The sequence below is a fragment of the Martes martes genome, assembly GCF_963455335.1.
Source record: "Martes martes genome assembly, chromosome: 2".
Classification (NCBI taxonomy): Eukaryota; Metazoa; Chordata; class Mammalia; order Carnivora; family Mustelidae; genus Martes; species Martes martes.
Window position 1 is genome coordinate 144,305,065 of NC_137889.1, and position 23,285 is coordinate 144,328,349.

The 23,285-nt window shown below is 48.0% G+C and overlaps 1 protein-coding gene across 1 annotated transcript in view; it reads right to left on the reverse strand.

The window, feature by feature from the left end:
• Positions 1–23,285, reverse strand: part of STK32B (serine/threonine kinase 32B) — a 414,569-nt gene that overhangs the window by 69,602 nt on the left and 321,682 nt on the right. The window contains exon 5 of the mRNA XM_080796953.1: positions 10,712–10,749. Within this exon, the coding sequence (XP_080653079.1) occupies positions 10,712–10,749 (38 nt within the window). The remainder of the gene's footprint in view (positions 1–10,711; positions 10,750–23,285) is intronic.

The following is a 23,285-nucleotide window of genomic DNA, read 5'->3' on the forward strand; positions in this document are numbered from 1 at the left end:
AATAAGTACATAATGAGGTAGTTGTAAGTGTTAAACAGAGCAGTCAGGGACTCTGATGGTGATGTTTGAACAAGACTATAAGATGGGTGGGGGGTTGGGGTGGAGAATGCCATTAGACCACCAGGGAGGACTGTGCTTCTGCCAGCACATAGGCCATGGGAGGGGACTGCAAGGAGGCCAGAGAGAGAAAGTGGGAGCTCGGACAGAGAATGGAGGGGCAGACGTGCCAGGCCCCCAGGGCAGTCTGAATATCCCTTTGACTGCTGTGAATGGATATAGGGCCAAGGGCCAAAGTGGGGAGGCTGACAAACAGGGAGAAGAAACGCAGCCCCCTGTCTAGTTTTGGCCACTGTTATGTATAGAATTGGTGCCAAATCTCATGTCAATCCTCGCAGTACTCTTATCAGGAGGGCCGGATCACCTGCATTGTTACATGAGAGTAACTTCAAGTTGCAAAGACCAGGCTGCTGCTCATGGTCACACAGTGGATCTGCAGAGAAGCTGCATTGTGTCTTCAGCCTCATCCCAGTGTGAACGGTCCTTCCCCGTCCCCATGCTGTCCTCTGCAGAGCTGAGCTGTCCGCTCAGCTCTGCAGAGGACAGCCCTGTCCTTGTCCTCAGGGAGGTGAGGGCTCTGGTGGACTGCTCTGAAGCAGACCTGCTGGGGCTCCCCTAGGAATTCATGCCCAGCAGGTGTGACAGACAGCAAGTTCCACTTCTGGTTTCTGTGAACTGTGCTAATTGATGAGCTGTAACCTCCCAGTGAGTTTCCTTTAACAATTGAGTGAAGATGTGGGAACATGAAAATTAGTGCCATACAAAGCTTCCTACAGGTTCCTTCTCAGGAGAATGGAAATTTACTACAAAATTTGCAAATATGAACTGAGTTTTAGGCTATTTGCTTTCCACAGGTTGAAAACATTCAAAACTCAGCAAGAGAAGGAGCTCAGGATGTCGTGTGAGACCTGTTAGTTCAAGTTTTACTATTGGTATCAATAATCGGTAATCATAGCGCCAACCCTGGTATACCCCAGACATGCTTCTCTCCTTTCTCTGAATGCATGGAAACTCACCTCACCTCCAAGCCTTTGGCAGTACTTGGAATTCTCATTTCTCTCCTCTGCCTAGCAGACTTTCATTCATTCTTCAAAACCTGGCCCTAGAGTTATAGTATTGGTGGATGTGCATCTACCCTTTGCTTGCGTACCTGAACCAACAGGAAACTCACTACCACAGAGGGGGGTATCTGACTGTTGTCTTAGTTGGCTCAGGTTGCTATAATAGGGTGGGGGGGGTTATAACAGGGCTATAACAGTTGCTATAGCTGGGGCGGGGGGCTTAAACATCAAACATTTATTTCCCACAGTCCTGGAGGCTGGGAATCTGAGGTCTGGGTGCCAGCATGGATGGATTCTTGGTGACAGCTCTCTTCCTGGTTTGTATGGCAGGTTTCTTGCTATATCCTCACATGGTGGAGAGAGGGCTCTGTCCTTTTCCTCTCTTCTAAGGGCATCAATCCCATCATGGAGGCTCCAACCCCATGACCTCATCCAAACCCAGTTACCTCCCAAAGGCCCTAGCTCCAAGTATCATCACATTGGGGGTTAAGGATTCAACATGGGAATTCTAAAGGGGGGCACACAAGCATTCCAGCCATAGCAGACTGATTTTGGCCTCTTCCCTGGGCCCTCCACTCTTTCCCAATGTCATTCCCATCTTAGCACCCACCATATTTTATCTGTCACCTTGTCTGTCTCCTTGAAGCTGGGAATCTTGCCTTGCTCATTTCTGTCTCCAGTACCTTAGCAATGGCCTGGCCTAGTTTGAAAAGTATTCATCAATGTTTGTTGAGTGACTGATAGACCAAATAAGAGACTGAATGAAAGAGATATGGTGAGCAAATCCTGTCACCTTTCTTCATTCCCTACTGCTTAGAGCCATCACAATATTTACAGGAGTTTATGACATTCCATATCAACTTTTGACTGTGAAGACTTCAGCAATGTCACCTTCTCCACCTGAACTCAGAGGGTGGGACCAGCCACCCTCTCCATGAGTTTTGTGCTCACGGGTGCTCATGGCAGCATTGGAATTATGAGGAATTGTAACTGGGGCTATTTTCTGAGTATAAAAATACTTGACAGCCATGTGACTTTCAAGGACTCTGGCCTATTTCTTCATACAGGGACTATTTATGGAGCGGGTCCTGTCTGTGGTATCAGGGGAAGGAAGGGCTTGAAACCACAATGCCAGGGATCTGTGTCATGGACTAAGAGGGTGGGGATAGTGGGAATTATAGGGTGCTGAAGACCCATCCACAGTCCCTCCTTGGGGCTATAATTGCCTTGCCACCACCCAGTCACCTCAGTGGCACTAGTGACTACCGCTTCACAGGCTGGCTCTGGCACCTCCTGGACATGTTCCTAGAGAAGGCACCAAAGCCTTCTTGAATTTTGCTGCATTTTCATTTTCTTCCTCTGCAGCTACATTGCAGAAATACCAGTTTCCGGTCCTCCGTGCTCTTTGCCTTACTTTCTCCCCTCTCAGTTCCTGTAATGAAGTCCCCCTGCGAGGTGTGAGGGCAAAGTGCACTCATCTCACTGAGACCTACAAGCCCACACCTGGGAGGAGAAGGGGTTTGCTTGGAGTACTACAGCAGAGTGAATTCTCTCTGGATCTGTCCTCTGGATGCCACATGCCTCTCCGTGAACTCCTGGGAGTGGGTGCTGGGATAGTACCACTAGGGGGCTCTAGACCGGGAGTGTGGATGGAAGGCAGTCTACAAGAGGAATTCACCTCCCACATTATTCCCTGCGGGTTTCCCTTTCATTAGACTTGAATTTGAAGTAAAGTCTCTCGTGAACCTCTGTCCCCACCTTCTCTGGTTTACACGGACTACGTCATTCCTAAGCGGAGGTCAGAGTGGCGCTGCCCAAGAGAAGCAGCTGGAAGCCCCCTGGGGAAGAAATCAGGGTTGATGAGACCCACAGCAGGCTCTGGGCTCCCGCTGGTAATTACTGTACTTCTGAGACGTCAGTGTGATGTCACACTGGCCCTGATCTTCCACGCGGGATCACACACCCTGGGCACTCTCCCCTCCCACTAATCTTCATGGACATCGGAGGACAACAAATTAGTCCCTGCCTTATGGCCAAGGCCACCTGACTAGTCCCCTCTCCTTCCACACTCTGTGTTGCACATGTAATTTTATGCAATTGCATGGATTAATCACAATGAATACCATTTGTAGGTTTTCAAAGCGCTTTCCCAGCTGTGATCTGCTCTGAACAACTCTGTAGGACCAGGCTGGAGATGATCTCCTGACACTTAGCATCCTTGACTCTCTTTCTTTTCTCTCTCTTGTTCTCTCTCTCTTCCTTCCTTCCTTCCTTTCCTCCCTCCCTCCTCCTCCTATCCTGTCTTTCTGTCTTTCCTTCCTCTTTCTTCTCTTTCCCTTTCTAGCCCTTCTTCCTTCCTTCCTTCCTTCCTTATCATTAACACACAATGTTACATTTTTTTCAGGTGTACAACACAGTGATTCAACAAGCTTATACACTGTGCTATGTTCACTGCGTTCCACTCCTCTCTTTGCTACTTCCTGTATCACAAGGCCAGAATGGGGGAGGGAGAGCATTTCCTGGCTCTCTTGCAACTACGGTTCTCGATGAGATTTATGGTCTGCCAACAACGTACACTCAGGAGAGGTTTGCAGGGTGGAAGGAAAGCAGAGTCTGCCTATTTGAGACTGAGCCAAAGGATGGACAAGCTGGGTCAATAGGGGTCTTTGCTGAGGCTGGACATTTGTCAAGGTGGCCTCATCACTGGTGTGAACAGCTAGGAAGTGACTATCCAACCCAAGGTCCCTGAGCCAGAATCCAAGCCCCAGGCAGGTTTGATCTCAAGTCCCACCACCTCCCTTTGTCATCAGGCTGCTTTCTCTTGAAGGCCCTGCAGTCCAGACTGCTATGCACACGAGGGATGTGGAGCTGCCTCCACCCCAGCCTGGGAGGAGTCCAGGTCACTGCTTTCCCTACAGCTCACCCTCACGGTCAGTCCAGGATGTAAGCCTCTCCTCCATACAAACGTGCACCCTGAAGCCAGAGGCCAGGCTCCCTGTGCCTCCAGCCTGTTCTGGAAACAAAAAGTGATTAAGATGATCATTTTCAGGCAGAGCAGGAATTTGGACCCAGTGTCAGCAGAGAGATAGAGACTCACAATTTCACAAGGAAGGATTTCACCTCTGTGGACTCTTAGCCCTTCTCCACCCCTTCCTCACTCCCCCAAGGGAGGAGGAGAGATTATGTGAAGGGTCATTTTGGGATGCACAAACTAGCCTTACAGAGTTGAGCTCTGCCTGGGCAGGCACGGGACCCCTGGTCTTCCAAGATCTTGGTCTTATCTGGTCTTCCAAGCTCTCGGTCTTATCTGGTCTTCTGAGCTCTTGGTCTTATCTGGTTTTCTGAGCTCTTGGTTGTATATGAGCAGCTTGGGTTGGATGTAGGAGGTGAATCCTCCTCTCTCTGGGGCCTTGGAGCAGGAAGCCCCTTTTGACTCACACAAATGCAAGCTTTTATCAGCAATGAAGGTGATATGTTGGCCCTTGTCTGCCACCTCCTTGTTTTATTTTTTATTTGTTAAAATCCCATATAGGGAAGATGGGGCTGTGATGGGTTGAACTGTGTTCCCTGCCTCCCTGTCCCATTCATATGTTGAAGTCCTAACTCCCATGACCTCAGAATGTGACTTCATATGGGTAGGGTCACTGCAGCTGTAATTGGTTAAGATGAGCTCCTACTAGGTGCGGTGGGCCCCTAAGCCAGTACGACTGGTGTTCTTATGTAAAGGGGACTTTTAAACACAGACATGCACCTGGGGAAACACCATGTGGAGTCTGGAATTATCCTGCCCCTGCTGAGGGACTGCCCTAAGCTAGCAGGGAGGACTGGAACAGACCCACCCCTGGTACCTCTGAGGGGGCGTGGTTCTGCCCACCAACACCTTGACCTCAGATTTCCAGCCTCCAACAAGATGAGACAATACATTTCTGTTGTTTGAGCCTCTCAACAACCTGTGGGACTTGTTACAGCAGCCCTGGGAAACTGAGACGGGGGCTATTTCTTGGAGTTAGGGACTCCCAGACTTGGGTCATTAGGGATTTAAGATCCCCGCCACCCCCCACTCCCCACCCCCATCCCTGGCATTTTGCTGCAGCAGAAACTTCTCTTCCTTGCAGCCTTCTGAAAAGAACTGCACAATAAACCTCCCAAGGACACCCAGAAATTAAACCTCACTCCTGCACTCTGTCCTTAAACTTTTGGAACCCCCTCTAAATAATGACACTGCTGTTGGTTCTTCAGGCTTAGAAACAGCCCTGCCCCCTGCCCCCGATATGCCTGGGTGGCTGTCCCACACTTCCTTCTCAGCTGCTCCAATCCCTGCATCTGAGACATCAGAAACAACACATGCCCACTCCGTTAAAAAAGTTTGGACAAAGGGACAAGGGAGTATTGATATTGCTGGCCATTGATGTTTTGGGGAAGACTCATCACATTTATCCACAAATATGTTAGCAACAAAGGATCAATTCCTTGAAGCAAGTCCAGTTATGGAGTGCTCTAAAACACATCAATTAATAGGAATTCGAGGAAGAGTAAGGCCAACAGATCAGGAGATGACTGCCATTGAAAAGATAGTTCCAGGGTCCTGGGATCAAGTCCCACATTAGGCTCCTCGCTTAGTGGGGAGCCTGCTTCTCCCTCTGCCTGCTGCTCCCTCTGCTTGGGCGTACGCTCTCTCTCTGACAAAAAAAAATGAATAAAATCTAAAAAAAAAAAAAAAAGAAAAAGAAAGAAAGAAGGAAGGAAGGAAGGAAGGAAGGAAAGATAGTTTGTTTCTCATCATTCCCAAGAGACGTGGGCATGCCATGCCATGGGGGTCCACATGGGGAACTGTGGGATCAACCACAAAGCTGAGGGAGAAGGGTGCAAACATGGGCAGGGGCCTTTCTGTTGGTCTCTGTGGGAAGGAATGGGTGAGGCAGGGCAAGCAGGTTTAGGACTGGCTGGTAGGAATAATTTTAAGGGCTCTGAGGCACAGGGGCTGTCCCTAGTTGTCTAGTGCCTGGACTTGGGGTGAATGGGGAAGGTGGATTGTGGCCCTGATGTAAAGAAGTCAGGCATCAGAATTCAGGAAAAAAAGACATGGTTAATACAATGAGAAAACGAATTCCCTCTGCTGGGGCAGCTGCTGTGTTACCTGTTGCTTAAGATTCAGGTCAGGTTTCTGATGTCCAAGCGAGTCACACATTTCACAGCCAGCTGTGAAAAGTCTAAACTGTGCGGGCTCTTCATGGCCTCCTGCTCTCATGTGCCCCCAAATGTTCTGTTGACCCCACTCACACTGCAGGACCCAGGAAGCCCCTTGCCCGGTGCTTCTCTTTTCACCCAATCCCATCCCTGCCCTGTCCCAGCACTGACCCTATGGGTTTGCTCTCTGTCCCTCCCTCAGTCCTGGCTACACCTCAGAACCACCACAGACCTTAAAAACTCCCCCACGCAGCATTCTCTCCTGCAAAATAAATCACTTCTGTGGGTGGGGCTCTGTCCCAGTACTCGTTACAGTTCCCCGGTGACATGAGAACAGCCACCCTAGACCCTGTCTTTTGGGTCACCTGGCACAATGGGTGGCCTATAACAGGTCTGCAAAAATCAAAGGATCAGTTTCCCGAAATTCAGAGGTCAAGGGCTACAGCATCAGTGTACTTTGAACAAGGGCCCTTAGGGACACCCAGGCCAGAAATGGAGGCTTTTCCAACTCTTGACTCTTTGCTCATCTTTGCAGGAGTGGAGCTACCCAGATGGAAAAGACCCATGGGCCCATCTGTGCAGGAAACTCTTCCATTTCTACTTGTCTCTTCCAGATGTGTTAACTGCCGCAGATCTCCCCTCTCACCCTGCTTGGTCTCAGCCACCTAGCTGGGTTACCGTGCTGTCCTCCCAACCCCGACTCTAGGTCAGCTCATGACTTGCTTTGCTCTCTAGGATGGGAGCAAATGTGACACAGGCTTTAGGGGCTGGGCTTTCTATTCTTCTGTTGCTCCTGTGGCCTTGTGAGGCCATACAGGGCTGGCTACCTGCAGGGTGAGCCATGAGGAGCAGGGCTGAGCTGTCCAGCCAAGGCCAAGCATGTACTAGCCGGAAGCAGGCAACCCTCAGACATGAGCACAGCCAACACCACCAGAGCTGCACAGCTAACCCCACCTGACCTCAGTCTTAGGAGCAAGAAAATCTTAACCCATAGATCTGTGAGCGTACTAGATGTCCCTGCTTATGCATTAAAGTCATATGATTATTCATTATGGAAGCCTTATTGTCCCAATAGAAAAGGAGGTAACCCTTCCCCTTCCCTTTGCAGCTTTAAATCCCCATCTCCTTGAGCTGTGTGCCCTCAGCCCAAACCTACACTCAACCTCCTTCCCCATGCTTCCTTAAGATGGTCTTTCTTCCTTCAACTTCATTTTACTCCAGGTATGGTCTCTCTGCTTTAGCTGCTGGCCAAGACCACACACTCCAGGTATGGTCTCTCTGCTTTAGCTGCTGGCCAAGCCCACAGCTCAGAAGAGAATTACAGTGCCTGTTCGAGAAGACAAAACGCAGTCTGAAGGATCAGAAAGGACAGCAGATGCAGGGGGAGCAAAAAAGCTTATCAGAGAGCATTGGATTTTGTGTAAACAGCAGAACTGGAATGGTATTACTAAGATATTAATGCATTTATTTAATTATGTTTATTTTTCATTATAAACACAGCCGACAAACTTGCTCTCAGAGAATATAGTCAATGAGATCCATGATTAAACTCTTTAAATAGCAGGGCACTTGGGTGGCTCAATGGGTTAAGCATCTGCCTTCAGCTCAGGTCAGGATCTCAGGGTCCTGGGATCGAGTCCCACATTGGGCTCCCTGCTCAGTGGGGAGTCTGCTTCTCCCTCTGCCCCCCTGCACCCCGCCGTGATCTTTCTCTTTCATTCTCTCTCTCAAATAAATACATAAAATCTTAAAAAAAAACAAAAAACCCTCTTTAAATAGCAACACGTAGCATCTGTTCTGTACTTTTTTGTAATGCAATTAACAAAAGGTCAAGGGGATCTGATGTTTTTCATGGAGACTATAGTTAGTAATGCTGTATTACATTTTTGAAACTTGCCAAGAAGGTAAATCTTAAGTGTTCTCACCATTCGCAATGTGAAAAGGTACCTATGTGAGGTGATGGATAGTTAATTAATGTGATTGAGGTAATCATTTCAAAATATATACATACATACATTAAATCATTATGTTGTACGCCTTTAAAATATCACATTGTGCAACCTAGAATATACAATTTTTTTATTTGTTAATCACACCTCAATAGAGCCCACAGTAAAAAAGGCAAAAATGACTAAGAAAGAAAAAAGCAGATGAATGGCTCCTGAGATAAATCAGGAAAAGGAGGACAATGGCCACAGTCTCTTGGGAGAGAAGACTTGTGTTCTATGGAGAATTCCCTGCTCCAAAATTTCCCTTCTGCACTGCCTGAAAAGGCACTCAATAAATGTTAAAGATGGAGACAGTGAATGAGTCATTCACTCTTTAGTATGAAATAGTGTTTCAGTGCTGTGTCCTAACACTGAGAAGAGACGTCCCAGTGAAATAGGAGCTTAATAAGATTGAGGGGCTAGGTCCACAGACCCTTGGGGAGTATGTGAGATGCTGCAAAGCCAGAGGTGGGATTGGGACACCATGAAAGCCACGTGAGAAGGGTGGGGAATGGGGCTTTCAGAGAGTTGGGGGGAGGTCTGGAAGGAAAGTGGAAAGGGGCTGAGTGGAGAGGTAAGAATGAGTGTGGAAGGGGAGTAGGGGAGGGATGGATGGAGATCCAGAGCTCAAGAATGAGGAAACACAAGGATGGCTGCCTGCCTGTGTCCTTGTGTGCAGTGGCTGCAGGAGCCCAGGGGCCAGGGGCTGGGAGGATCAGGCATGAACTGGGGAGTCACGTGGGCCTGGGGCTCATTTCTTTGTAGATGAAATGGCTGAATTTTTCCTATTGAATTGTGTTCTCACCTTCATTTTGCTTCTGGAAGATATTCAGGGCCCTGGAAGGTCTTTACCCAAAGGTCTCTGTCAAGTGTTGGGACAGGACCCTGAGTCCAGACCCCTAACTTCCAGGATATCCCTGTTATCCATCCTGCATAACCCAGCCAGGGCCCCTTGTCACCACCACTCACCTGTTTCTGAACACCTTTTATGCCCTGATGCCATGCTGGCAGCTGACCTTCACTGTCTTGTCTTATCCCTGCAAGGCCCTACTGCTTCTCATTTACTGCTGTGAAGACCCAAACTCAGAAGTGTGAAGTGACTTGCCCGAAGACACATGGACAGTTGGTGGGGTCAGCTGAGCACCACATCTGGGGATCTTGACCTATATATGCTAATGGGGGCCTTGATTTGCATCCTCAACTTTACCCAGGTCCCCTGGCATCTTAAGGTCACCACTGACCATTCATTCTGAAGCACAGGAATTTCAACCCCCTGCCCCAAAGCACCCAGGCTGGTTTTGTCTTCTGGCGGGAGATTTGAGCCCAAATTCCACCATTCCCGATCCACCTCCCAGTATCGAGGAGCTTACACAATGGGGTAAGATTCCCCACGATACACTGGGCACACATATGGTGTCCTAGAGGGGCTTCTAGAAGGAGCCACAGCCTGTACCTGCTGGGGTCAGGGAGGGAAGCTCAGAGGAGGTGTGTAGAAGAGGCTGCAGACTCACCACTGCATGAGGCAGCAGCACCCCTAGGAAACTCCCCAGCTGTTCACTCCATCCCATCCTCCAGGAAGCCCTTGGGGATGAGGCCCCCACAGCAATGTCACTGAATTTAGTGTTCAAGGCTGCTGTGACAGTTGGCTGCAAGGTCACCATAGGCTGTCAGATCAGCTGAGATGTGCCCTGTTGGGTCGTGCCCTAGACCTATGGTCCTGACTGTAATGGCATCACTCTGGGAGTGAGCCAAAACACAGAGGCCCAGACTCACTGAAGCAAGGCAGGGAACGGCTTTTGATTCTTCCCAAGTCCCCCAAGAGATTCCAATGAGATAAAAATTGGGCATGGAGCCTTGCTTTTCAAAGTGTGGTCCATCGACCAGCGGCGTTGGTTTCACCTGGGAGCCATTAGAGAGGCAGATTCTTGGCCCTACCTCAGACCTACTGAATCAGGGCCTATATGCACATGAAGGCTTGAGAAGCCAGGAGGAGGGAAGGCTTCGTGGGTTATTGATTCCTGATTCCTGGCTTGCCAGGCAGACAGGATGCCCTTTGATCCCCATGATAATCTGGAAGGTGGACACCATTTTGCTTCACAGAAGATGACACTGAGGCTCAGAGAGATAAGTGACTTTTCTGAAGCCACGGATCCACAGGTGGGGGAAATTTCCAGCCCTACACCTCATCCCCACTTCTGCCCCATCATCCTCCCACCAGGACATGAGATCTTCCAATACACTGGGCTTGACTCACTGTGCAGGACACAGACCAGAAATTACACAGATGTTTCTCCATCAGAATTAAACAAAAAAGTCTTTCTAGTAAGCCCTCAAAGCCAACTCCCCAGGACCTCAGTATCCCAGAGCCTCAAACTTCCCACTGGAAGAGTCTTTGTAAAGCATACATAACAGGCTTACCGTGTTCATCCAGCAAGATGTTGTCTGGCTTGATGTCTCTGTAAGAGAAAACAAATAGGCTGACAATGTGATTTCTACTGATGAGCACACAACAAACATGATGCTTGGGGACAAATGCCTGACAACATCAGAGTGCCTGTCTCTCCCTCAGCATGAGGCCCAGACAGGGAGCTGGGAAGTAATTAGGATAACAGAGGGCTTGTGTTCTCCCTTCTTGTTTTGCACAACTGCAAGTCGACTGTGTGAATATTTTCTTCCTCAATATTCTTTCTATTTTTTTAAATTTAATTTTATTTTTTTCAGTGTTCCAAGATTCATTGTTTATGCACCACACCTAGTGCTCCGTGCAATACGTGCCCTCCTTAATACCCACCACCAGGGTCACCCATCCCCCCACCCCCCTCTCTTCTAAAACCCTCAGTTTCTTTCTCAGGGTCCACAGTCTCTTATGCTTTCGTCTCCCCCTCCGATTTCCCCCAATTCAGTTTTCCTTTGCTTCCCCTAATGTCCTCCATGTTATTCCTTATGCTCCACAAGTAAGTGAAACCATATAATAATTGACTTTCTCGGCTTGACTTATTTCACTAAGCATGATCTCCTCCAGTTCCATCCATATTGATACAAAAGTTGGGTATTCATCCTATCTGGAGGTGCAATATTCCCTTGTATATGTGGACCATATCTTCTTTATCCATTCATCCATTGAAGGACATCTTGGCTATTTACACAGTTTGGTGATTATAGTCATTGCTGCTATGAACATTGGGATACAGATGGCCCTTCTTTTCACTACATCTGTATCTTTGGGGTAAAGACCCAGTAGAGCAATTGCTGCATCATAGGGTAGCTCAATTTTTAATTTCTTAAGGAATCTCCACACTGTTTTCCAAAGTGGCTGCACCAATTTGCATTGCCACCAACAGTGTAAGAGGGTTCCCCTTTCTCCACATCCTCTCCAACACTTGTTGTTTACTGTCTCGTTAATTTTGGCCATTCTAACTGGTGTAAGGTGGTATCTCAATGTGGTTTTGATTTGAATCTCCCTGATGGCTAATGATGATGAACATTTTTCATGTATCTATTAGCCATTTGTATGTCTTCTTTGGCAAAGTGTCTGTTCATGTCTTCTGCCCATTTTTTGACTTATCTGTTTTTTGAGTGTTGAGTTTGAGGAGTTCTTTATAGATCTTGGATATCAGCCCTTTGTCTGTAGTGTCATTTGCAAATATCTTCTCCCATTCTGTGAGTTGTCTCTTTGTTTTGTTGGCTGTTTTCTTTGCTGTGCAGAAGCTTTGGGTCTTGATGAAGTCCCAAAAGTTCATTTTCCCTTTTGTTTCCTTTGCCTTTGGAGACATATCTTGAAATAAGTTGCTGTGGCTGATGTTGAAGAGGTTACTGCCTATGTTCTCCTCTAGGATTTTGATAGATTCCTGCCTCACGTTGAGGTCTTTTATCCATTTCACGTTTATCTTTGCGTGTGGTGTAAGAGAATGGTCAAGCTTCATTCTTCCATACATAGCTGTCCAATTTTCCCAGCACCATTTATTGAAGACACTGTCTTTTTCCACTGGATGTTTTTTCCTGCTTTGTTGAAGATTATTTGCCATAGAGTTGCGGGTCCGTATCTGGACTCTCTACTCCGTCCCACCATCTATGTGTCTCATAGAAATTTACAGAGACAATCTGTAGAAACAAGGACTTCACAGGCAACATGATGTCAATAAAAACTAATCTTTCAATAATCACTCTCAATGTGAATGGCCTAAATGCTCCCATAAAATGGCACAAGGTTGCAGACTGGATAAAAAGACAGGACCTGTCCATATGCTGTCTACAAGAGACACATTTGGAACCTAAAGATACATCCAGACCGAAAGTGAAGGGATGGAGAACCATCTTCCATGTCAATGAGCTTCAAAAGAAAGTTGGGGTAGCGATTCTTATATGAGATAAATTAGATTTTAAGCTAAAGACTGTAGTCAGAGATACAGAAGGACATTATATCATTCTTAAAGGGTCTATCTACCAAGAAGATAAAACAATTTAAAATATTTAGGTCCCCAATATGGGAGTAGCCAACTACATAAGCCAACCGTTAATCAAAATAAAGAGTCATATTGATATGAATACATTAATTGTAAAGGATCTTAACACACCAATCTCAGTAATAGACAGATCATCCAAGCAGAAAATCAATAAAGAAACAACAGCTTTGAATGAAACATTGGACCAGATGGACCTCATAGATATATGTACAGAACATTCCACCCTAAAACAACAGAATATTCATTCTTCTCGAATGCCCATGGGACCTTCTCCAGAATAGACCACATACTGGGTCACAAATCAGGGCTCAACCGATACCAAAAGACTGAGATTATTCCCTGCATATTCTCAGACCATAATGCTTTGAAACTGGAACTCAACCACAAGAAAAAAGTTTGGAAGGAATTCAAACACTTGGAAGCTAAAGACCTGCCTGCTCAAGAATGTTTGGATCAACCAGGAAATCAAAGAAGAACTTAAACAATTAATGGAAACCAATGAGAATGAAGACACATTGGTCCAAAACCTATGGGATACAGCAAAGGCGGTCCTAAGGGGGAATACATTGCCATCCAAGCCTCACTGAAAAAAAATGGAAAAATCCCGAATACACCAGCTCTCTTTACACCTTAAAGAACTGGAAAATTAACAACAAATTAAGCCAACCCCACACACAAGAAGGGAAATAATCAAGATTAGAGTAGAGATCAATGAGATGGAAACTAGAGATACAGTAGGACACATCAATGAAACTAGAAGCTGGTTCTTTGAAAGAATCAATAAGATCGATAAACCACTGGCCAAATTAATCCAAAAGAAAAGAGAAAGGACTTAAATTAATAAAATTATGAATGAAACGGGAGAGATCATGACTAACAACAAGGAAATAGAAACAATCATCAGAAATTATTATCAACAGCTATATGCCAATAAGTTAAGCAACCTAGAAGAAATGGATGCATTTCTGGAAACCTATAAACTTCCAAGCCTGAAACAGGAAGAAATTGACAATATGAATAGACCAATATCTAGTAATGAGATTGAAGCAGTGATTAAAAACTTTCCAAAAAACAAGAGCCCAGGACCTGATGGATTCCCTGGGGAATTCTACCAAACAGTCAAAGAAGAAATAACACCTATTCTCCTGAAGCTGTTTCAAAAAATAGAAACAGAAGGAAAACTTCTAGATTCTTTCTATGAAGCCAGCATTACCCTGATCCCCAAACCAGGCAAAGACCCCATCAAAAAGAATTTCAGACCAATATCCCTGATGAATATGGATGCCAAGATTATCAACAAGATCCTAGCTAATAGGACCCAACAGTACATTAAAAAGATTATCCACTATGACCACGTGGGATTTATCCCTGGGATGCAAGGTGGTTCGACATTCACAAATCAATCAATATCATAGCACAAGTCAGTAAGAGAAGAGAGAAGAATCACATGGTCCTCTCAATTGATGCAGAAAAAGCATCTGATAAAATCTTCCTGAATATTCTTAACAATTTCTGGTTTCAAGACTTCCAGGAGTCCACTCTTTGAGCACCTGGTCTTTCCAGCCCTTAGTCAGTTTTTGTATGGTCTGTGAGCTAGGAAGGGCTTGTATAACTTTAAGGAGTTGTGGAAACAAAATAACACACACACACAAAGCGGGGGAAAAGGATGTACAACAGAGACTGATGTGGTCCTCAGAGCCTGAAATATTTATTATCTGGTCTTTTGGGGCGAAAGTTTGCCGATCCTTTTTTTAGGGCAGGGGCTGGGGAGTTTCTGGAAAGTTCCGCTGTACATGGCCATTAGAGCAAAGGGCTTCCAGCTCCAAGTTGTGCTTATTCAGGGTAGGGGTTTGCTTTCTTCACCTCTGCTCCACATGCCTAGCAAATGCCTGTCACTAGTAGACACTGTCAGAGAAAAATCAGAGTGGGATAGCAGTTCAGGTGTGAGAAGACACTGTACTCCAGACAATTTCAGTAGGGGAAAAATGGGCCTCAATTCTGAATACAACATGGACAAGTGGGAATTTACAGCCCAGGGGAAGGTAGGGGTCATGGATGCAAACTTACTGACTGGAAACATCTGGGGAGGGGGTTTTGGCCAAAGCCACCCCATAGGATTCTTGCTGAAGGTGGCTGGGGCACTGGACACCACCTGGGGGATGAGGACCTGACCAGATACTGAGAGGGGAGGGGGTTTTCGCTAAAGCAACATCACCGGTCCTCACTAAGCCTGGGCAACACAGGGATGAACAGTAAAGCCCAAAAGTTGAGGCCTCGTTGCAAAAGAACTCAGAAGAGCCTGGATAAAGTCTGGTTGAGGAGGGAGAGTTTTTGACAACACACAGGAAACATGAATGAGGGAGGATGAAAGAATGAATGTAAAAAAAACCCCAAACACAAAAATAGCGTTCGAGAAACTCAACTGACATCTTCAGCCCCGATTTACTATGATTAACAGGGACACACTTTCCAAAGCTCCATATTAAAACCACAGACTTGTGGTGCTCAAACCCCACTCACTCATTTATCATAAATGCCAAACTTCTGAGACTAATGACAGCTTCCTTTGAAATAAAAAGTGTTTGCTCCTGAGTTTATCAAATAGTAATTCTACCCTCCTTAATGCCCATCCCCCAGTTACCCCATCCTCCCACCCACCTCCCCTCCAGCAACCCTTAGTTTGTTCCCTAGAGTTGAGAGTCTTTTATGGTTTGTCTCTCTCTCAGATTTTGTCCTATTTTATTTTAAAGCAATCCCCTAAGGCCTGACATGACCTTGTTTAGGGTGTGGGGAGCAGGGAGGAGGTGATCATGGCCTAGGAAGCATGAACCCTAAAATGCTTGCAAAGACCACAGCCAGAAGCCACAGCCTCCTCTGGTGCCCCCTGGGGCTTTGCACCTGCTCCCTTCCCTTCTCCCCTCCCTCCTCTTGCTTCTCGTGGCTCTCCCTTCCCTTCTCCCTGTCTCCCTTCTTCCATCCCTCTGTCTTCCTCCTCTTCCTTTTCTTTCCACCAACATTTTGCAAATACCCGAGAGCTGGGGGTTGCAGAGGCTCAGGACATCCTCTCTACCCTCTGGAAGCTCAGAATCCACAGGAGAGGGAGCCATGTGGGCTGGGTGCCATGTGCTGGAGGGGCACAGACCCTACAGTGTAGGGGCGAGTGTGGCCCCAAGGCCAAGACAAGGTGGAAGGGGATCGCTGGAGAACAAACGGCCGTGCACTGGGACAGCAGGGCTCAGGGTGTCAGAGCCAATCCGAGGTGGGGGGCAGACTTATGGAGAGGTGACCTGACGGAGTGGGGTGAACAGTGTCCCCCGAGAATTCATGTCTACCTGGGACTCGAGAAGGTGACTTTATTTGGAAACAGAGCCTTGCAGATGGAATTTGTTAAGGATTCTTGTGTTTAGGGTGGGTCCTCAACCCCACGGCTTGCATCTTTATAAGAGAAAGGAGAGGGAGAGTTGGACACACAGACATGAAGGACAGAAGAAGAGCTCCGGAAGACAGAGGCAGCAATTGGAGAGCTGTGGCTGGAAGTCCAGGAGGGCCACGAGGCACCAGGAGCTGGGAGAAGCAGGAAGGGATTCTTCCTGGAGGTTTCAGAGAAGCATGGCCTGGCTGATACCTCAATTTCAATCTTCGGGCCAGAGGTGAGAAAATAAATCTGTGTCATTTTACACCCGGATTTTGTGGTGATTTGCTGTAACAGTCACAGGAATCAAACACAGCCAGCCGTGAGAAGGGGAGCCAATGGAGGAGGCTGGCCCATCTCAAGGGGGCAGTCAGAGTCCCCCACAGACCACAGCATGACCTTGGACAGGTCCACCACTCATGGAGCCTGCGGTCACATCTGAAAAGCCCCGTTCACCATATCTCATATCATGAGGACCAAACAGAACACAGTTGTGAGCATCTCGGTAAACCAGACACAGCGGCTCCGAGGAGAGAGGCTGTCTGTCCAGGTGAGTCCTGCTAAGGAACAGGCTGCCGGGGCTTCCAGCCCTGCCCTCTGTGGCTACTAGGGTGACCCCTGCCCCACCTTCCTTCCTGGTGTGGGTTAAATCTGATGCCTGCATGCGCTCCTTTGGTATCGGATCTTAGCATGGAGGTGAACAAATGGTTCCCCAGCATTTATGGGGTGTCCCATCTGTGGTCACTGGGGACACACCAGTGAACAAGACAGACACAGCTGAATGAGGCTTGAGCTCCAGGAGGGGAGACAAGCCAGGGTACATGTGAATAAAAATGACACATCCCAGGTCAGGACAAGGGCTTTGAAGATCTAGGAAAGAAATCAGAAGAGGTCCTGTTTTTGGGAGGAGGTCAGAGAAGGACTTTCCAAAGATGTGACATCGGGTTGACACCTGGATGGGCCATTTGACCTGTGATGCGCTTCCAACCAAGGGAATGTGACAAAGGTGACAGGTGTGTCTGCCCCTCCCCCGCAAGATGACATCATATCAGACTTGGTCTCTGCAGGCCAGAGTGAGGGGTCCTTCCTTGCTGGCTTTGAAGATGGGCACTGTCATGTGTGAGCAGGACACACAGTGGGAGCTGCAGGTGCCTCTAGCCGCTGAGAGCCAGTGAGAAGACAGGCAGCTCGGTCCTGTGGCCACAAGGGCCTTTCATCTGCCCACAGTCACGGGAGCTTGGGAGAGGTCCAGAAACGAGTGCAGCCCCTAGACCACAGCTTTGGGCTGAGCAGAGGAGCCAGTCAAGCTGGGCCCAGACCCCAGCCCATGGGAGCTGAGAGAGTCAACGAGAGTTGGTGTAAACTGCTATATTCGTGGCTGTTTGTTATGCAGCGACAGAATAGAGGTGCACTAGCTGTATGATCTCGGGCAGTTTGAGCCCTGTTCCCTCATCTAGAAAATGGAAATAGCCCGTCTCTGACTCTTGCAGGGTAAAGATACCGAGAGACGGCCGACAGCCAGCCTGGCCTGGCCCCCAAGCCAAAGAAGTGCAGAAAAAGATGAGTCACCATCACTGTTGTTTCCGTGGACCGGGGGAGCACTCGGGAAACATGCTTTTGGGAATGGGAGTTAGAGCTCCTTTGGGGCACCTGGGAGGCTCAGCTGGCGAAGTGTCCGACTCTTGGTTTCAGCTCATGTCATGAACTCCAGGGTCCCGAGATAGCATTGGGCTGTGTATTCAGTGGGGAATCTGCTTCTCTCTCTCTTAAATAAATAAATACATTTTAAAAAAGATCTCTTTCATGGGAGACTCACCAGGCAGACTCCAGCAAAGGTACACAGACAAACCAGCCAGAGAGCCCGAGTCACTTGGGATTTAATAAGAATAGCATTTTAGGTGCAGAGCATCTTATCAGAGCCGCAGGGTCATGGGTTTCAGGGCCATTCCCTCCAGCTCTATTTTTCTCATTGACGGTATCTCAGCACTGGTGCGTCATCCTCTTCCAAATGGGCTTGTGCGTTCGGAAGGCGCATTAGGAGCTCTGCGTGGATGGAAGGCTGTGATGACGTTTTCTGAGGACAGGCTCATAATTTCAGAGCTGGGCAAACTGGCACTTTGATGGAAAGTATGCAGGAGAGGCTATAAAACCCAGTTCTTGCTCTTGAATTATTCTCCAGCCCCCAAATAAAACAAACCATAAAATGTCAGCTGGACTATTAAAACAAAAACAAAAACAAAAAACAGCACAGGAGTGGCTCCGATCCCCACGGCGAGGGAGGGTGGTGAGGACATTTCTGCAGGCGCCTCGGAGCATCCTCAGTCAGCAATCGTGCGCAGCATTGAAGACAAAACTGGAGAAAGGCCACAATTGTGAAATGAAATCTATGGCTACTTTACCAATGGGACAGTGTGGGTGGGGTGTGTGTGTAGAAATGCATGGCTGGCATGCAGGGAGGTAGTAGGTGGAGGTGGGAAAATGTGCATCCCCGGACAGCCTCCCGCCTCCCGCCTCTTGCTTGCTCCGGCCCTATGCACGCAATGAACAATCGGGTCTGCTGGGTTCCACACTCCTAGCTGGAGGGTATGCACTGCACGCAGTTAAGGCAAGGATTGCCTGGCGCCGGTGGTGTTTATTCTGCATGTTGTTAAAGCAACTTATGTACGTCCTGTTACAGGAATTTACCTTTATCATGTTTTATTTTCATTTTTTTTTCTTTTGGGCTCGCGCGAGCGCGCGCGAGAGAGCAAGGGGCAGGGGCAGAGGGAGAGGGAGAAGCAGACTCCCCACTCAGTGCTCAGCTCCAGCTGGGTGCAGAGTTGAGGTGCAGGACCCTGAGATCATGAGGCAAGCGGAAGGCAGATGCTTAACCAACTGAGCTACCCAGGCATCCTGGTGTATTTTAATACACAAATTCAATGAGCCAGTTGTTTGATCCAGAAACTTCTGTGGTCCACCGCTGTTCAATAAGGAACGGCCCGGAGGGCATTAGCACAGCTCTGGGCAGAGGGGAGACAGGTTTGCCGGAGTGGTGGGAAGAGGCTGTGATGAAGAGAGGTGAGTTTATAGAGGTGGGTTGAGACCAGTGAGGAGCATTATTTGATGGAGAAGGCAACTTCAGTCGGTCAGACCTCAGAGGGAATTCCTGGGTTTTCCTTCTGGTCTGGCTGAACACCAGGGACCCTGCTTGATTTCAGTGAGGACTTAGGGGAGCGACAAGCATGGGGCCAGGCACACGGGAGCTATGCTCACTGCTAACAGAGGGAGAGGCATACACGTCCGTGTGAGGCCGGGCTAACACGAGGAGCCCCAGGGAAGGGTGCAGAGACGTTTGTGGGGCTGTGCAGGGACTGGGAGGAGTCACCTTCGCTGCTGACCTCTGTCTTAGCCAGCTTGAGCAGGGCCTTGCACTCATCTACCAGCAAGCAGACGTGGGACAGGAAGCCAATGACCATGGTTCTCCTATTTTGGACCTCACCATACTGGCATGGACTGTTCTAGAAACTGGGAAACGACAATGAAAGTGTTCATCGTGGCTACTCAAATCTTACTTCTCTCTCTCTTCTCTCTCCTGCTTCCTGCGGAAGGCAGGAACCATGGACAAACCCCAGACCCCTACACGATGCACTCATGTTAACAGTAGTATGGGTCATATTAACAGATAACCTGTACCAAGCGCTCACTGTGAGCCAGGGGCAATTTATTGTACATTACGTGGATATTACATGGACTGTGGCTGCTTTGTGCCAGGTACGAGCACAGACCTTCCTACATCACCTCCCTTAGTTCTGACACTGCTGTCATCTTACTGATGAACAAAGAACAATTACAGGGGGTCAGAGTTCAGCTCTTGGCAGACAAGACCCAATTCGCATGGCGCCCGGTTTCTAGATCAATCTTCTCTGCCTGGGAGAAAAAAAAAAAATCTCAAGAAGAAAATGCATGAGTTCCCGAAATCTAAAGTAGGCAGTCATAGCTGGAGGAGTGTGCGCCTATAAGTACCCAGTTCGATAAATACGATTACATAATCTGTATTTCAGGATACGTTTCTTTATTACAACACCCCACACAAGGTTGTATTTTTTAATATGACCCGAATGGCTTTACAAAACATAAATCTGACTCTGTCGGTTCTTACATAAATCCCCTTAATGGCCCTCTGGTACCTACAGCGTCTCTGGCCAGTTCTAACATCATCTCAAAAATAAAAAGGGAATGCTAGATGTGGTTGTCAACTTGTTAATCCATCAGCTGGAAGCATTAAACAGCCAAGGACCCCCTCATCCTTGTACAACAGCAGGGGAAGAGGAGACATTCCCCACCCCCGTAAAGTCGTAAGGGTGCCACGCAGAGCGGGGCGTGGTGCTCACAGGCCCAGGACCATCTGCAGATGCGTGTTTAGAAAGCCCAGCCAAGCCTCGGCGCTCAGTGGCATGCCCTCCTCACTACCACCGGCCCCCTAAGCTGTAGGTTTTAGGACATGGTTCAACGGCAACCTCCTCCTGGAGTAGGAGCGGCTCAAACAGTGTCCCCCAAATTTGTGTCTACTGAGTACCTGTGGACCAATGTCATTTAGAAAAAAGTGTTTTTGCAGGGGTAATTAAGAGGAAGTTGTACTGGTTTAGGTCAGCCCTCAAACCAACAACTGGTGTCCCTGTAAGGAGAGGAAAAGGCACAGAGGCAAACAGAGAAGGCTCTGTGAAGACAGGCAAAGCCCGGGGTCGGGCAGCCACAAGCCAAGGTCGCCTGGCGCCACCAGGCACCGGGAGAGAGGTGTGGGATGGGTTCTCCCTCAGAGCCCCAAGGGGAGACAAGCATGTCAACGTCTTGGTTTTGGACTTCTGAACTTCAGGAGAATAAATTCATATTGTCTCAGGCCACCCAGTTTGCAGGACGTAGCATCTCCTTGGCTCATGGCCCCTCCCTGCGTCCCCGTGTCCCAGCCTGCTGCCACAGCCCAGCATGACTCTGGCCCTCACCCCGAGGTTTCCAGGCACTAGCCTGTGCTGCTTCATTCATCCTCATAAACCTGCATTCGCTTCCTATGGCTGCTGTAACGAGTTACTGCAAACCTAGTGACCTAGAACAAAACAGACTTTTTTCTCATATAGTTCTAAAATCAGAACTCCAAAATGGGTCTTTGGAGCTTAAAATCAAGTGTCAACAAGATGTGTTCCTTCTGGAAGCTCTAGGGTTGGGAATCTGTTTCCCTGCCTTTCGGCTTCTAGAGGCACCCACGCTTGACTGGTGGTCCTGCCTCGGTTCCCCTCAGTCTCTTGGTTCTGTCTGCACATCTCCTACTCCGAACTCCGACCCTCCTGCCTCCTTCTTATAAGGACACCTGTGGTCACACTGGACCCACCCAGATGATCTGCGATAATTTTCCCATCTCATGATCCTTAGCCTAATCATGCATGCAAGTCCCTTTTGCTGTATAAAAATATCCATTCACAGGGTTTGTGGGATTAGGACGTGGCATTGTTGGGGGGCCACGATCCAGTCTGTATCATGTCCCCCTGCAAATTCATGCATTGGGGTCCTCACCTCCCGGGCCTCAGAAGGTGACTGTATTTGGAGATGGGGTCTGTAAAGAAGTAATCAAGGTAAAACGAGGCCATCAGGGTGGGCCCTCATCCAGCTTAACTGGAGTCTTTATAAGAAGGAGAGATTAAGACACAGAGAGGCACAGCAGAATGACCCTATGAGGACACAGGGAGAAGACGACCGTCCACATGCCACCGAGAGAGGCCTCAGAAGAACCCACCCTTCTGAAACCCTGATCTCAAATTCCAGCCTCCAGGATTGTGAGGAAGTAACTTTATCTTTTTAAAGCCACCCAGTCTGTGGTATTTTGCAATGGCATCCCCCCAAAGCTCAATAGGTAAGCAATATTATAATCCCTGTCATTGGTCAGTAAAACCGAGGCTGACTGCAATGAGGCCACAAAGTAGCCCATGGTAGAGGCAGGACATATTGGTTAGAGACCCACGTCTTGGTCTAAAAGCATGAAAGCATTCTGTAAATGTACACACAGCCTAGGAAGGTAGTTCTGCCTTGCATCTAGCTAAGCCCCATGCTGTGCCTCCAGCCAAGTCCTTTTCCCCTCTCTCTATTATTTGGAAGAGAGAGAGCAGCTGGTTAAGCCATGCTTGGGGATGGTTCATTTTCCTTTAATCCTGCAAAGAACAAACATCAGCATGGTTGACATTGATTAATCCAGTTCAAGGGCTCTGCCTCTCCACGGGTCGGGGTGTAAGGCAATTGCATTCAGTTAATTATTCCCAAGTATATCTCATGGAGACTGAAGCTTTCAGGATTCACAAACATGTTTAAGGATGCACTGGGTTCAATTAATTCACTCATGGATGGGTGAGCCTGACGACATACCCAACACATAGTCTGAGATGCAGTGTGGGGGTCACTAGTCAGGTCAGGAGGAGTCCATGAAGTCCTTGGAGACCCACCCAACTCAGCATTACCACTTGTAGTTGCTCCTAGAAGCTTGAACTGCCGTTATGTGTCCGTGAGTCAGCCTTCTCTACCAGACTCAAACTCAAGGTGAGAGTCTTCCATGGCGTATGGAGAACAAGAAGAGTATGTGGAAGGACAGAATGCTTGCACAGACATCCTGAGATGCTGCATAAAACTCTGAGCCCTTCCCACATGGATGCTGGTTTAAATCCTTAACTACGACTACTGGAGTCTCAGTTTTCCCTATCTGTAAAATGGGGAGGAAATGAAATCATGTATGTAAAGAACCTGGCTCAGTTCCTAGCACACAGTAGGTGCTCAATAAATGGTGATTATTTCTCCCAGCCTGACCCACTCCTACTTAAGAGGAGTTTAGCGGAAACAGGATGTGATAGACAGGAAGACAGAAGAGCCGGGCGATGTGATTAGGACCACCTGCCATATGCACAATTTTACAGTTCACAAAACCCCTTCCCACCTGCAATTCCTGTAATCCCTTTGACAGCCCTGAGAACCAGCTTCATCTTCCTTTCACGAGCAAGGGAACAGAAGCCTAGAGCAGCAAAGTGACTCCTGCCTAGTTACAATGAAAGAGTAGCAGGGGGATTTGAACCCAGCTCCTCTGATTCCCATCTCGGGCTCTTTT